General features: G+C 36.0%; 1 protein-coding gene across 1 annotated transcript in view; it reads right to left on the bottom strand.

The window, feature by feature from the left end:
- Nucleotides 1–17642, bottom strand: part of ROBO1 (roundabout, axon guidance receptor, homolog 1 (Drosophila)) — a 1299652-nt gene that overhangs the window by 32900 nt on the left and 1249110 nt on the right. Inside the window, exons 23-27 of the mRNA XM_010844344.1 lie at nt 11051–11205; nt 8195–8530; nt 5940–6047; nt 2988–3132; nt 3–96 (exon numbers count right to left, since the gene is read on the bottom strand). Coding sequence (XP_010842646.1) covers nt 3–96; nt 2988–3132; nt 5940–6047; nt 8195–8530; nt 11051–11205 — 838 coding nt within the window. The remainder of the gene's footprint in view (nt 1–2; nt 97–2987; nt 3133–5939; nt 6048–8194; nt 8531–11050; nt 11206–17642) is intronic.

The raw sequence follows: 17642 nt of genomic DNA, 5'->3' as shown, positions 1-17642 counted from the left end.
TGAGTGGGACCTCGTTCATCTTCCTCCTCTTCTAGTTCACCTTGTTGCAGATACATCCGTGCTGGGGGCACGGGGCATGGCATTTCTTGGTCATAGCTAGAACAAATCATAAGGACGCTTAGACTCACTTCAGGTTATTCCAATGAACTATCTGTAGAGTTAGTGAAATAGTATTGAATTGCTTTTGAAATCTGAATGTTCAGGCCACCTTCAGAAGGTACTGTTGGGACTCCCCTGGTGGTCCAGTGGCTAAGAACTCACCTGCCAATGTAGGGGACACAGGTTCAATCCCTGGTCTGGGAAGATCCCACATGCTGCTGGGCAATTGAGCTCGTGTGCCACAACCACTGAGCCTGTGTGCTGGAGCTACTGAAGCCCCTGCACCTAGAGTCTATGATCCTCAACAAGAGCAGCCACCACAGTGAGAAGCCCACGTACCACGACTAGAGGGCAGGCCCTGCTCCCCGCAACGGGAGAAAGCCCACACACAGCAACAAAGACCCAGTCCAGCCATGAATAAATAAATAAATAAGAATTTCCAAAAAAAGAGCTTTTTTTTTTTTTAATAGTTCACTGTCATAAAGATGTGTGTGTTGCTATAGATAACAAAGTTTTCTCCATGGGATTACAATTCAGTTGGCTCATCATAGGCTCTGAGAAGTCAGGCAATAAAGAAATCTAACAAAGTTTAATTTAGTAAACCCCAAATGTGTTTGATCTCTTCAATCCCTCCAAGTCAACATGATCTCTATAGGACTATTCAGGATGATCTTGAAAATAATCCAAAGACAATATGCTAAATTCTGAGAAAAATTACTCTTGAAAATCCCTCTGGAGGGAGATACATTGAAGATCAACTTATTAGCCCAATACAATCTACTTTTCCTCTAAAATCATAATAGATGATTTTAAACCAAATCATAAAATAGATGATTTTAAACCAAACTATTTCTTTGGTTGGGCACAAAATATAGTATAGTTCGCTTGCATTTAGGATGGTGAATGAAAAACACAATAAATAAAATAATCAACAAACTATAAAATGTCCCCTCTCCTCCATAGCTAGAGCTATGCGGAAGCTCTAAATGAATCTGGCGAACATTTGTTCCTTTCTCTTTTATCTCAGGGTACAGAATTAAATGGCAGTAACTTGATGCATTATATAAATTGTGGTCATGTTACCCTTCTATCTTATTTATTCTCTACCTTGTTTACCAGAACTCAGGAAAGTTGATGCTCATATAACATGATTTCTTTGTACCTTTATATCTTCTTTTAATGAACAAATCCCACTATCTGTGACACTTCCTCCTGTGTTTCCTATGTCTCTTGTACTCCTTTTGACATTCCTCTCTTCTACTTTAAACTGTTCCCCAGTTCATTCATACTCTACTTCTAAAAATCTCTAGAATTTATACCTTTTTCTCCATCCTCACATTGCTTTTTACTATAATGAGCACCACTTTCCAGTTAGTCACCTGTTTTAGGGTAATAAGTGGCTCTTTAGTTGCCTACAGAATAAAATATGAGGACCTAAAGAACACAGTCAAGTATCTGTATAATCTGGCAAGAATACTGGAGTTGCTTGCCATTTTCTGCTCCTGGGGATTGTCCTGACCCAGGGATCAAATCCAGGTCTCCTGTACTAGTAGGCAGATTGTTTACTGACTGAGCCACCAGGGGGCCCTCATGATGGTGAGTTCCCTGGTAAAAATGACCCCCAGGTGTACTCCTTTAGGACCGTCTGGGGTTCCCAAGGGCAAAAAGGCTATAATGTGCCTCAATGGAGAAAATATGTGAATTAGATAAGCTTTGCTCAGGAATGACTTACAGTGCTATTGGCTGTGAATTCAATGTTAATGAATCAACAATATATATTAAATAAGGTGTCTTTAAACAAAAAACATATAAAAGAAGGTATGTATGGATCTCCATTTCCATCTCCAGGGATCTTTCTTATCCAGGGATTGAACCCAGGTCTCCTGCACTGCAGGCAGGTTCTTTACCACCTGAGCCACCAGGGAAGCTCTTTGTATGCATAGACTGACCAAGATGTAACCAGAGCTTAAAGGAACCTAACCTTGCATTTTTCTGAGGATCAATGGTTCAATATTTGCGAATTCAGTGATTAGAAGATAAAAGTAAAGAGACTTTGTTTCCTGTCATACTTGGAACTCTAAAACTGTTTTTCGTTTTGTTTTTGTGGAGAATGAAAGAACAATGTCTTCATTTCAATAGCAGTCTTTAGAAAGACTATTTTCAGGCCGATTTTGCACTTTCTGTGTTAATTCTCTATATCAAAGGAGCTCTCTTCCACTGATCAGCTGAGTGAAGCTGCTGTTTTTGTTTTGTTGGGTGGTACCACATCTAGTTCTACAGACCCTGGAGTGAGGAAGAAGCATGCTAACTCTCTAATTGCTGTCCTGTGGGTTCTTTACACTCGTTAAATCTGTGAGAAACAATTCAGCAAAGTTTAAACTTCTACAGTTTTCAGCAGAATGTGATAATATCTGAGAGCAAACAGTTTTCAGGATGCTGGAGCTGTGGTATAAATCCATACACTTAATTTATGAAAATTCAGAGATATACAACAGAAGTTTTGATATTTGAAAAATACAAAATCAAATATAGTGATATATAAGTGATCTCATATATAGTCATGACCATGTATGTTAAATATATGTATATAATTTAAAATACTTATAAATATGTAAACTGTGTGTGTGTGTGTATGGTGAATGGGGGGGTGTGTGTGTGTGTGTATGTATTCATGACTCATGATTCTGAGTTCCAAAAGAAGCTTCTAAGATATGAATTCCTTTTGTTGTTGCAAAAGGTTTCCTGACCCATCAATATTGTTTTATTCAGAGAAAATGTCCATGGACCTTAAGAATCAGTCTCCCTGGTTGATTTAGTTTAGTAATTACTTAATATTGGTTTAGGGAATCCTATTGCTCCACTTACATCTGCCCTAAAATCCCTCTTACCTTTCATCTACAGAGATGCTGTACTCTTCACTGTTGCTATGAGGAGGAGGATGTGCTGGGGGAGGGGGCAGTAGGTCTGCCCAGTTCATGCCACCTTGCTTTGGCACTTTGGGTGTCCGTGCCCCTTTCTTGTGCCCTTGACTCCCTTGAAAAGAAACAAAAGACAATTTTTATTTCTGAATTTTAAGCCTTTTCTATTATCTACAGATTAATAATCCACATATTATTAATAATCCACAGATTATGTTCTGTAAATATGATCTTATAATTCATATACAGAGGTAAACACACTTTTCTTCTTAAATTTTAAACAGAACTTTGTACAAAAGAAAATGCAGAATACTGACAAGTTTAACTGCAAAATAAATACTGAACGAGCAATAAAACCATAAATGAATTTTTATAAGTCATATCATTAATAGTGATCTTCTTACAGCAATTAATTGCATTATGGATTATCATCTAAAACAAATGAGCTGTAGACATACTTTCTGAAGTGCCTTTCTATTATTTAATTGCTGGAACCTAAAATACAATATGATACAGATACGATCTATTACATTTCCACTGTTGCATTAAATTACCGAGTATATATAATTTGTACTTGTCCACTGAAACGTTTTAGGCACAATGAAATTACTAGTTTTTGTCAGAAAGACAGGTGCAGATGAAAATAATTGCTGGAAGAACTAATATATCTAACAACAAAAGAAGCAGAAAAATGGTTTTTAAAAAGGAGCCGAAGTGTTTTTAGCCACTGTTTCTATAAAATTATGGCTTAGAGTGAAATAATGTTGCTTGAACATTGTTAGAAGTTTAAAATAGCTCAATTATTCAAGTTGCCCAACATTCTGGTATTAGATTTGGTATATTCTTTAAACATAGGTAGCTGCACATTTTGGTATATTCATTTTAAAATAATGTTAGGTCAAAAGATATTTGGAGATAAAATGGTCATTATCCTCCTCCTCCAATAGGATATATTCTACATTCTTATGTAAATTACAGACAATGAGTATATTTTTCTTATACGATTCCTTAAATTCAGTGAATTGTCTTTTTTTAAAAAAAAAAAAAAACAAAACCCTTTCTGAAACAGCTCCAGCTCACACGGTACATGAAACAGGTCTGAATATATTCAATGAGACTTATTTTTTAAGTCCCTTGGGAATTTTGAAATGACAGTGTTTGTGAGGCCACACGTCTTGCACTGGTCTGTTACTGCACCAAGTGTGGGCTGAGGGACAGGCTGTTACTTATAAATTATGATGGCCTGGCTTCTGCCTGTGTTCTCTCTGCCTCCGCTCACCTGTCTGTCTTGGAATGGCTATGCGTGTACTGAGGAGTTGACTGTACCCACAGCCTTTGTCTTGATTTCCTGGCACTCATCCACTGTAACAACTCTACCTGTCCTGAAAGGCCTTACACCACAAATCTCGCCTTTACTTCATTTAATTGCTTCATTCTCTCCCCTAATTACCACCAGATTTCACATCATGGGGCCTTTTTACCGCATATTCACAGAATACTAAATACCAAGTAGCAGCAGAACATCAGGATCTATGTATCGAAACTGAGGGATGGAGAAAGGCAATCGAATAACAACCCAGAATCTTTTTTTTTTTCATTAAGACGTTTTTCTCTTTAAGTGCCTAAGAATTCAAAGAAGAAATGGCATGGGATATCAAATATAAAAACACTTTATATAGTTGTCCAAGAGGACATCTTTGAAAATTTTCTCTTATTTTAAAAATGCTTAATGCTTCTGCCTACTTAGGCAGAGGTGAGAATCCAAATAGCAAACTCACCTCTGGAATGTACTAAGTAATAATCTGTGAGTCTAGCTCTTTTCCAGTGTCTTTTTTTATAGTTTAGAGTTTACTTACTTTAAAAAATATAAAAAGTCATTTGATAAGATTTGTTAAAAACAATCAAACAATACACAGTAAAACAAGAGTAGATCTAAAAAGGTATAGAGCTATTTCTAACCTCCTTAATTCAACTAGGAACAATTTCAATCAGTGACAAAACACAGGCTACAAAATGCCAAATCAGCATGCCTTCATCAAGGCAAGATGGTAAAATGCAAATACCATATTCATTACAGAAGAGGGGTAGAGACATTTGGCTAAAAGCACCTACTGGCAACTTTAATCCAGTTGCTAGGAAGTAATATATCTACCCTCTCCTGGAGAAACAAACTAGAGTCAAGATCAATTGGTTTTGTCCTCATTGTGGTGTGACTTGCCACATGTTCGTTCTAATAATGAACTGCCTTTAATTAGAAAAACAGGGCTTAAGTGCCAGCAAGCTCCCATCTGCAGCCGCTATCAGGAAAACAGCTGGCAAACAGCTGCAACAGCATGGAAACCACAGGGGAGAGGCCGCGGTGTGGCTTCTGAGGCTCGCACACGCTGACATCGGGAGGTTGCTTCACGAGATTTTAGAGCAGGAACTAAGTAAGGGATAGAGAGATCGTTAACTGAGGCAGGTTCCAATTGTACGTAAATCTTATGATACTATCTCTTGGGCTTTTGAAGAATCAAAAAAGCTACTCAAGTGTGCTGAAGTTTCATATGCTTTAACAGACTACCTTCAAATGGTAACATAGTTAGCAGATTAACTGTATGTGCAATATTTTTAGTTATGTTTTTGCTGAGATGGAAAAAGTGTTTCAACTGCCTTTAAAGATTCAGTCATGCTTCTGGCTTTAATAGAGCTCCTTAAAAAGGAAGAACATAGGAGCCTCAATCTTCGTTACCAAATAGAACATAAAATGGTTCAATGAGTGGACAGTAGTTCACACTGCAGAGACAAGACCTATGCCTGAAAGGTTCAAATCATATAAAGTGATTAGACATGTCATATTTCAGATCATTAGCATTCAAGCTAAAGGAATGTACCATCTCTTTAAAGGAGAGACTGGCCTTCTCCTTGGTTTCCCTTACTTACCTGATGTACTACTTCCCCGGTCTGAACTGTTGTAGGATCCTCCAGTATTCTGGTCATATGACTGGTTGTAAGGGATAGTTGGAGCAATTGTGTCATTTGCACGATAATCTGGACATGTCAGATGGAAAAAAATGTTATACATTTATTTTGGTGCCTCAATCATTTACCAAGGATTAAGCTTTTAAATTATCATATTGATCATTTGCTAAGATGGACATGTGTTTAGGATGAAAGGTCAAGAAAAAAATAAAGATCTTTAAACATGTCTACTTTAAGATATGTAAAATATAAACTCTTTGTGTCTTCTTTACATGAATCAGAGTAAACATAAGTGTGAATGAATCCCACCAGGGACTATTTCTTCTCTTTAAAACACTTATAAATCAGCTAAGGCATAAGTCAGCTTTGCTTGACTTCTTATCTTTAAAAATATGGTAACAAAATAATTTTAATAACAATAAATCGGAAAAATGTCATGTCTGTGAATCATTAAAAAATAATAAAACATAAACCTGAAACTTGCCAGGAAGATTATGTCTAATTAAAAATACAGATAAGAAGACGAAGTATCTCAGTCTTCCACAAATACTTCTGCTTGCTGAGGGAGAGGTGAAAATCCGAGGGAAAAACTCACCCCTGGAATGTACTGAGTAATAATCTATCAGTCTAGCTGCATTCCAGTGTCTTTATTATAGTTTGACATACCAAGTCTGTTTATAAGCAGTATAAACAATTTATCACAGCTCTGAAATATTTGTACAGAGGACTGTCAGACCTTTCCAAAGTCGACAATAAAGCTATATACTCTGTAGGAATAATATGACAATAGTTTGAATCCCCACTGTAAACTCTCTGATTACAGAACCTCTCCTATTCATCTTTGCCATGAACTCACATATTATGCTAAGTGAAAAAAGTCACATGGAGAAAGACAAATATTGCATGTTATCACTTATAGTTGGAATCTAAAAAATTCAACAAGCTAGTGAATATAACAAAAAGAAGAAGATTCACAGATACAGAGAAGAAACTAGTGGTTATCAGCAGGGAGAAGAAAAGGGGAGGGGCATACAGGTAAGGGACTAACGGCTGTATTATATATAAAATAAGCTACAAGGATATACTGTTCAACACAAGGAATGTAGCCAGTATTTTATAACTATAAATGGAGTGTAACCTTTAAAAATTGTGAATGACTACATTGTACACCTGTAACTGCTGTAAGAATGTATCTCAACTATATTTCAAGAAAAAAATGGTTAGAAAATATCTATTGAATTGGGTTATTATACCAATCAAATGTTTTCTTAAACTGGGAATAAAGCAAGATGAGTGACTTATTAAAGTAAAACATATAATACTATCTCTTGGTAATTTCCAACTGTAATACATTTAGCTTTGAACTCAAGCTTAAAAAAAAGGAAATCTGTATTTCTAATTATCTGCAATTAAATGTATCCTTTACCTGGACACTCATACAAACTGTCCTGACTTATTCAAATTAGAGCATTCCTTTTATTTCTAGAGGTATAATTTTGTAAATCATGTTATTAAAGCAGTAACCTAAAGGAACTACAAGAAAATCAAATACCTATCCCTTCCAACTCACCCATTTACAATAGAGAAACATTCCCCTCAGGCCATAAAATACTATTCTGCAGCTATAAGTTAACACTGAACTCAATTTACTTTAGGTTCTACCCTGACAGACTTCAATCAGGTCAAAGAAATTTAGGGTCTAAAATCATACATTGCAGCAGTCTTAGTAACCACAAGAGGTAGGAGAAATATAAAAAATTGAACCACTTCTCCAGTTCAAGCCTAATTATTTTTTTTCAGTTTGATATAAAAATGCCACTCATTTATATGACCATGTAGAAGCAATTATCTTCCATTCTCGAGTGGAAAGAATGGGAGAGTCTATTTATTTAAAAGGTGAGGTATTGTGACGGCTGTACATCTGCCTTATGAATAAAAGATTCTGTCTGGAGCAATCCCTCACCTACGATTAAATTTAAATTAATCTCAAAACCATTTGGAAATACTTATATATTATTATAAAATCAATTTTCCAAGGTTATTGTTGTGCTAATTAACTTTTTGACACTGGAAATTTTGAAACCAAAGAAATCAGAAAACCTTAGTGACAAAAGACAGACTTCACTCACAAGTTCCAGACAAGCTTTGGCATGTACTGCTGAAAGGTTAAGGAAGCCAATACAGAAGATGGTGGGAATAAAGGCAAGTCTCTTTACCTTTGTTCAGTTTGTTTTGCTCCATGATGTTATACTGAATTGGTGCCACTTCCTGTTTCTGCTGTCCGGGTGGCTTCCAGTGCTTCTCGCCAGAGTCTCCACTGCCATTGTTCATGTTGTTGCTGAGGTTTGACTGGATGAGCTGGGTGGTGGCATAAGGGGTGGGCTGCCCTGATGGATTGACAAAACGCCCATCCTTCAGATTTGGGCTATTGAAGGTTTTCATCTCATTGATTTTGTTACTAAGGTCCACATCACCATAAACAGTTGACTCAGGGAGCATCAGATTTGTTTGTTTGTTATCCAGTTGGTTGTTATAATTTGCTATACAATCAGCTATGTGCAATGGAGAGGAAAAGGAAAAAGTCATTCTGCATGGTTATTCGTTTTAAATTTCCTTGTAAGAAGCTTTGTGAGTCACAGTATTATTGTTATATAAAGTATAAATGGGCTTAAATACTATGAGTAAAAAGGACCAAGTATTCTTATGTCCTTTCTAAAGAACAGAATTAAATGTTCTTTCAAAAAAAAAAAATTGAGGGAGTAAGAGAGGATATATAATTTATATGGAGACTAAATAATTCTGAACTTCAGTTAGTGTTATGTAGTTTATAAATAATGAACTCAATTTAAGTAATTTTCCTTTAACAATCACATTAATGGGAAATGCACTAAGAGAATATATACATGAATATCTTTATGTGCCAAGTTTAAATTTTCTAATCTGGAGTTACTGAACTATTTGAAATTACTAGCTAGCTGTTGAAGCAACAGAACAAGGCTAATATGTTAAGAGTGCAGACCTTCCCCATCCCCCAAAAAACTTCTGCCTTCAGATCAAATAACTTGAGATTTCAATATTGTACAAAATACCTGTATTCAAAAAAATGAGGAACAGAAGAAAAGTGATAGTAAACTATACTCAGGAGAATTTTATTAGTTTTTTCCTTTGGTCACACAAGATAATCATTATCAAGAAAAGCTATTATATAGTCATTTTGCATGGTTTCATAATGATACCTCAAGATATATAAAATGACAATAATGATGGCCAAATGAATCACAGTCGCCAGGGCAATTTAATCAAATAACACCTGTAATAATCTAATATTTCAATTTCACTCTAATTTTTCCTTCATTTAAATATTTAAGAGTGAAATAAGTTATATATATATATATAAATACTTAAGGTCTGCATTTGAAAATATTAAAATAGCAGAAAGAACTAAAATCATTTAAAACTAAAATATTATTTAAATAAAAATTTAGTTAAGTTATAATAATAAAAATACCACTATTTTATTCATAGTGGCTGCAGCATTAACAAGTTCACCTTGAGGATGAGTTTTCAACTAAATATCATAAGAATTGATGAATTAACATGGCTACTATTTAAGATATAAAAATGAATATAGTTTTAAGAAAAATTTGCAACTTCTCTATCCTACTGAATTCAATTACTTTGTATTTTAACAACAAATGATCAGGGATCAGAGGTATTTAATTAATCTGGCTTTTAGTAATTTTATTTCTAATTTTTAGGTATTAAGCTTCATGTAAGAGTTGTTAAAATATTTTTAATGGCAATATAGTTTTGGCAATCTCATTTTTTTTGCCAATATTTCCATATAAGTGCTATCATATGGAAATGAACATGTTCTATTTTGCACTGTCTAATACAATAGCCACATGTGGCTACTGAGCACTCAAAATGTGGCTAGTGCATATGAGGAACTGGATTTTAAATGGTATTTTATTTAATTTAAATAGCCATCTGAAGCCAGAGGCTACCATGCTGGATAACTCAGCTCTTCATATTAATTTACAAAAATGTTGTCATTTTCTTGTCTTATTGGCCTCAGCGTAATCTTTCTTTTACTTATAATTATGTGAGCACTTCTCTGCCTCGATAACTAGAACACCGACCTCTGAAGAATAGGGACTTGGTCACATGGTTGCATCATTTTCACATCCAAATTCAGTGGAGACTATGATTTGTTCTTTATGGTACATCACAATTTTTACTTAAATGCCATATTTTATTTTCCTTTTTCTTAATTCCATGGGTTATTTTTATAGTCATATATTTGGATTCTTCATGACTCTTTCAATATTTCCTATAGAATGCATGCTGAAAGGTTTTTTTTTTAAGAATTATAGTTTTTTTTTATTCTTTTAAATATTGTATACTCTACATCCGAAGTTTACTGTCATGTTTTAGCATGAAATTTTATCAAGTAATTCACCACACATATTTCTGAACCCCAAAGACACAATTAGTATTAGTATACACAGCTGCAAAAGGTATATATTTCTTGTATTCTATGAAAATTTACTATTATACAATAACATTTTTGAATTTCATTTAGCTTTCATTTAAAATTTTTTTTTGCCATCATCTAATTATTCTTATTGTTGTTGTTCCCGCCATTAAAAATTTGATCCCTCAGACTATATATTTATTGGTCTTTTGATTTTCTTTGCCCTCAAAATCTTTAAAATAAATACTCTAAATAACTACAATCTACTAAAATTATAATTACACACATTTTTATGAGGATAACTACTTCTACATAATTTCATTTTTCCTTATTTGCTATTTATTCTAGAATTTATATCCTCCATTCTCCCTTCACATACTGGGAAACATTTTTGGGTGTAGGGTGAGGTGTGGAGATATAAGGATGGAAAACATAACTTGAATCAGGCTAATTTGCTAAACAGTGGTTAATATTTCATGAACATATTGATTAAATTTCCTTTCCAATTTAGGGAGAAGAAAAGGGAAGTTATCTCCTCATGGCCTGCTCCTAACAATGCCACGCTTGTGTATCAAGCTATCTCTGTGCCTCTAACCTGGGCGACTATACGTGGTCAAGTTGCTGTCACTGTTCCCATTGCCTGCCGTGCAGCAATTGATGGAGCAGTCATTGTGATTGTTGCCAGTGTTAGGCCATGTGTCTGCAAGCCATGGCTGTGTGGCAGGTTCACTGATGTTGAGAAGTCCTGGCCTAAAGAAAAAAGACATGTATAAAAGCAAGCGTTATATAAGTAGCAAATAACATTGCCTATTCAGAATTCCAACCCATTCTCCATCTTATTATCCTCACAAATAATTTGGTCAATTATGCCGAAAGATATTATCATTCTTTTTATTTTATACACAAGGCAACTAAAATGTAATGTTCTGAGACACACCTCAGTTGATATAGCCATTACACTGTAAACAGGCAGAGACTTAAAATCCTGTAGTTTCTAATGCTTTACTCCTTCTTCAGTCACAGACTAAAAACCAAACACGGAGTCTAAAAAGGTGGATACTTGTATTTTTCAGTGTTTTAATAGCTTACAGAATACTTGAGTTAAGAGAGTTTGCATTTCTTAATTTTTGACCCATTTAAAAAAAAACAAAAACATGATTCTTCTCACAATTTTATTAAAAAATGGAACAAGCTCTTTACTCAGATAAAGGAGCCTTCACAGTAAGCATATTTGCATACTTTTCTCCAAAACCATGTCTCAGAGAGAGTGCGTCTCGGGCTCTGTGACATTTTGTGGAGAGCCTCATCAGTGTTTCAGCCCATAGCTCTGCAAGCTTGTCAACAATTTCTCATGGTGACAATGTAAAATGCCATGAATCCATATATAAACAAAAGAAAGCTACTGAATTAAATCTGGTAAAACAGTGATGTCCACTGTAAGAAATATGAGTGTTAATTTTTTTTTTTTTTTTTTTGGAACAACAGATGTTAATCCTCTCTCACTGTGCATTGGGAGTGCAAAGTACATCAGCAGTTACTAATGGGAATCCTGGACCACCAGCGCCAGAGACACAGACAGAAGCTCAGCAATGGCAGTCCTGAGGGCCTCTTCCAACCTTGACTCCAATTGATAATTCAGCAAAAGAGGTGATGATGCAGGATATACTGTCAGATCCACAATAAACAGACCGGCACTGAAGATTCAGAAAAGAGTTCCTTCATGGTTTCATTTTCTTTGTTAAAATGTAAAAACCATGCTTCTCATTTAGCTGGGAAGAACCTGACGTTTAACTTGTGTTTGTGGGGAGTGCGTGTGTGTGTGTGTGTGTGTGTGTGTGTGTGTGTGTGTGTGCGTGCGCGCATGCGCTCAGTCATGTCTGACTCTTTGAAACCCTGTGTACTGGAGCCCAGGCTCCTCTGTCCATGGGATTCTCCAGGCAAGAATACTGGAGTGGGTTGCCATGGCCTCCGTCAGGGTATCTTCCCAACTAAGGGATAGAACCCTCATCTCTTATGTCTTCTGCACAAGCAAGCAGATTCTTTACCACTAGGGCCACTCGGGAAGCCCATCAGAGTCACTGTCATGGTTTCTATTCTGACATACAGAGTCAACCAATGAAACTTATGATGCAAATGATGATTATTTGAGGAATAATTCACTTCAAATGAAAATATGGGTTTATAATTTATATATCTGTATACATATATATGTATTCATATATATATGTGTGTATACAAGTATCTGTAATAAAAATGAATACTTACCTTTTGTTTATAATGTGTGAGGCACTGTCTGACTTCTTTATATATATTATTAACTCCTAATAATCTACAGAGTAGTTACTATTATTGTCCAGATTTTACAGATTAGGAAATGGAATTGCCTGAGACAGGTTAAGAAATGTGTTCATGGGTATAGAAAGTGAGTGAGTGGCAGAGTTGGGATTCAAATACTGGTAGGTTGTCTGTAGAATCCACACTGCAAACTAGGAAGCTATTATAAACACATATGTTGAAAAGTGATTAAATTTCTAAAAACCCTCAAACATTCCTAATCAAAGGAAGAGTGAGGAAATGTCTGAAGTCTTGAGAATAATGTTGTAAAAACTGGACAAATTCACTGTTAAAACTGTTGATAAAAACATGCTTTGAAGAGCGATGCGGCTGACCTGTTAAAATTAAAAATATTTAAATGCAAGCTGTATCACAGATATCTGGAGTCTTTGAAATTGATGTTGGTTACAGAAACTCTGCATCTAGTCATCTTTAGCTTTTCTTATTTTCTCTTAAACCTAAACCAACTGTGTTATCATTTTGAAGTTATTAAAAATAAATCTCCATATTTGACACTGTAGAAATATTAGAGTATGTTTGAAGTACGGGTCAAGTGGAAATTTTCCACAGCCTGACTTACATGGTTCAAAAGGAATAGACGGTATTTTTATGCTACTATGATTCCCTCAGAAAAGTACTTTTAAAAGTAAACGTTTTGATATCATCAGAGGCTGAAAGAACTTTTCATATATATGGGAGTTTTCCAACAGGAAGTGGGATTAACAATTCACATCCTGGCATTCGGTTCAGACTTGTGTTTGGAATGCTAATTATTTAGTGAAGAAGGTTGAGTCATGATTACTGGCCCATAATAAATCTTAAAATGACATATGTATATTTCACAGACCTCTAAGGAAGTCAAAGTCATATGTAGTTATTTTTATAAGGGTGTTAGGGTCCTTAAAAACTAAAAATCTCATAAGATATTTTTATGCATTGAAGATGATCTAGTCTGTATGGGACAGATTTAGCTATCCCCCAGTAAGAAATGAAGCAGAAGCAAAACATGGTACTGGTTACAGTGATTAGTATGTGTTGAACACATTATATAATATAACGTTACCATATTGCTTCAGTCGTGTCCGACTCTGTGCGACCCCATAGACGGAAGCCCGCCAGGCTCCCCCGTCCCTGGGATTCTCCAGGCAAGAACACTGGAGTGGGTTACCATTTCCTTCTCCAATGTTACCATATTATATATCTATAAATACAATCATATTATACATATGTATTCATATAATGTTGGTTATATTTTCATGTCAATACATCTGAACTTTCCCTATTTCTTCCTTGTCTTCAAAAAGGTATTATTAAAGAAAGGAAGATACTAGGGCTTGCAAAAACCGTATTTAACTTCCATTTTATATTAAGGGGACAGTTCTGTGTCACAAAAGAAAAGAGGACAAATGAACTTAAATAATTATGAACTTAAATAATTTTGATTCCTCTGCTCCTCCTACTCTAGATATTCTACTCACTCACTCCAAACACACACACACACACACACAAACAAACCTATTTGAACTCCTACACCACAAAATAAAATACTAGAGGGTTCAGGAGCTGAGGAAAATAGTGAAGGGCCTAGCAACAAGGGCTGCCTGGCTGTCTCCTCTTTCTTTTGACATCCTGAAGAGTTTTGAAGCCCAGTAACAAGCGAGGGATAGATCTGAAAGTGGTCAGTCCTTTAGAGAGAAGCAAGGCCTGAGTTCTGTTTCTTTCTCACCTCTGTGGCCAGGAAATGTGCTATTGGCATTCTTGATCTGGTTAGCCTGACTTTCCCACTCTCGTCTTCAGGCTTTCTCTGCTTTTTCCTGGTCTGTGCTGTGGTTTGGATCTTAACTAGTTTTGCCACCGCCCCTCCATGACCCCAGAATTGGAGATTGGGATATTTGAAAAAAGGAAAACAAATGAACAGTCACTTAATATTTACATGATTCTCACTGGATTACATTGCAAGTCCTTTGTCCTTTTCAAGTTGAGAAGAGATTTCTTTGCTTAACCGTAATCCTCATTATCACTTTTCTGTGAATAGCTGAATTCACACTTTTGAGAACCAAGACGGCCCTCTGGTTCTCCTTCTTTCTCAGTCTTCTCCTTTATCAGAGGAAAATGTCCAGGGCCAAAATTTTCTCTCAAGTCATCAAGGACTGAACTGAAATCTTCTGACATTTATTTATTTGGTAAGCCATCCCTCTCTTTTTTAGATACTTTTTGGTGATATTTTTAAAGATCAATATCTCATATATTGAATTTATGGATCTAATCTAATAAATTACATTTATTTCATTACAAAAATTCATGTATTCAATTATTAATTCATAAATCACATAGGCTCTAACCCTAGGATCTCACATTCTATTGTGGGAAACAATCATTAAAGCCAGGAGTTAGTAAACTATTTCTATAAAGGCTCAAAGGGTAAACATTTTGGCTTTTTGAAACATATACTTTTTGTTCCAACTACTCAGCTCTGTTATTGTAGTGGGAAAGCAGTCTTGGACAACATGTAAACAAGTGAGTCTGGCAGTATTTTAATAAATCTTTACTTACAAAAGCAGGTGGCACACCAAATTCAGACCCAGAGCCATAATTTGCTGACCCCTGATATAAACAAAAGATAATTGTATTACCTCATATCAGGTGCTTGGAGAAGGGAATGGCAACCCACTCCAGTATTCTTGTCTAGAAAAATCCATGGACAGAGAAAGCCTGGTGGGATACAGCCCATGGGGTCGCAAAGAGTTGGACGTGACTGAGCGACATACACACACACACACACACACACACACACACACATTAGGTGCTTAATTGTGGTATTTATATAGAACAAAGAGTTCATGGAGGACACAGCAGGCGAACCTCAGCAAACTGACAAGGGGAGGAGGGACATATTCCAGGCTAATGTAATAAGGACATAGAGAAAATGCAATATTGGTGACTGTCAGATGAGTTGACGGAGTGACTTACAGCATGTGGCACAAAGAAGTATGAAGGGGGTGCTGCAAGTCCCTGGAGGTTGTGGGCTTCATGTGCATTGCCCAGCTTGGGCTTGCTATTTTAAATATGGTGGGTTCTGTTGAAAAATGGGATCTTCAGAGCCATGATCAGTACGTATTTCAAAACTGCATTCCGGCTCCATCGGGCAAAGGGAATTAACAGGAAACAGTGCTAATGAAGGCAGATGAAGGCAAGATTGCTGGGAACATTTGTAACAGATCAGGTTCAGAAAACTGAACCTGAAACAATACAGTGATAGTGAAAGGAGAAGAAGGTAGGGTTAAGGAAATACAGTAACAGAGGCAGGAGTGAGGAGGATGACATTGCGACTTAGGTGTCATAAACCAGATGTGGTGGGAGGTCCACAGAGGGCTCACAGAACCTGAGAGGTGAGGGAATCCAGTGTTTAGGGACAGCATCAGAGAAGTGAGTACAGGGGTCCAACTCACTGTTCATTGTCTTACTATCCTGGATCATGGAACACACATACAACACACAGAGAACACACACACACGCTCACAAATACTTCCTAGACTGGATCATGGAACACATACAACACACACACACATTCCCAAATAGCTAGTGAGACCTCTTCCTCATGGCATTACTGATCTCTTACCCTGTTCTATTTTTCCAGAGCACTCACCAACTGCTTCTACTATAGAGCTGACTTTTAAAAAAATGTTTATTATCAATCTTCTATCTCCCCCACTAAATGTAAGGTTCAGAAGGACAGGAACTTGTGTTGACTTTGCTCACTGAAGCAGCCTCGGCAATCAGAACAGTGCCTGTCACATTGTAGGTATTCAATAAATAGAGTTGATGAATAAATACATTTAAAATTGTGTATATAACTGCCATTTTGAGCCCTGACTCTAATATCTTTATTCAGTTGTTGCCTCTATAACATTCTAGCATCTTTTGTCATTTGGTAAAAAGATTACTTCTATTTGGTATTTAAAATAAATCCATTTCCCTGCTATACTATTTTTACATTCAAAAGGTTCATTCTATATGATGACGCTTTCCAGATAGAACTTTGTAATTTTTCAGTCTGGCTGAAGAAACCATCATTTGGTAATGAGAGATCCCTGGCCACCATGTCCTTCTTGATACTTTGGTCTACCTAGGTTCTAAATTCCCTTAGAGCAGGAACCATACTTACATTTTATACATGTGTATGTGTGTGTATGTGTGTGAGAGACACAACACATCTGTGCACATGCCCATGCACAGAGGCTGGTGCAGAACACACAGAAGATGCTCAATAAGCATTTTCCTATGTTCTGATTAATGAGAAAGCTGATGTCTATAGCCATGAATATATACATGCAGAGAGGTGGTAGTACCATCAGGCATTCCAGATTTATCCATGAGAGAATGTTCTTATGCCAAAGGCTGTTTCATGAATGTCTGGGCTATGATTTAGAGAGGATTCCCTGTTGCAAAAATATGCCCTGGTTTAATTCCTGAATCAAGTGGATTTATTCCTATGAAGACCTCCCTTGCTGTGGTCTTTCAGCATCTGGCTTTGTTTCACAGGTATGAAAACAGGAAACCATCAGCAATACCCAGAAAAGAAAAGATTAGTGCTGACTGTCAGACTTGTACAGCGTTTTACTAAAGATGGTTAGCAGTTTTGTTTCTCTTTCTTCTTTCTTTTATCACATTTTGTCATACACTAAATTCAGTAATTTTATCATCAGATGGTATGTTCCTCAGATTCAAGAATAATGTTTTGTTTTTATCTTCCCCATTATCTAACTACACAAAGCAGGGCACTCAATAAGTTAACTGAATTTGAATTACAAAATGGTTTTGGTTGAAAAAAAATTTTTTTCTTACCTCCTAAG

Source organism: Bison bison, unplaced genomic scaffold (assembly GCF_000754665.1).
Source record: "Bison bison bison isolate TAMUID 2011002044 unplaced genomic scaffold, Bison_UMD1.0 scf7180017864200, whole genome shotgun sequence".
Lineage (NCBI taxonomy): Eukaryota > Metazoa > Chordata > Mammalia > Artiodactyla > Bovidae > Bison > Bison bison.
This window is presented reverse-complemented; position numbering and strand designations above follow the sequence as displayed.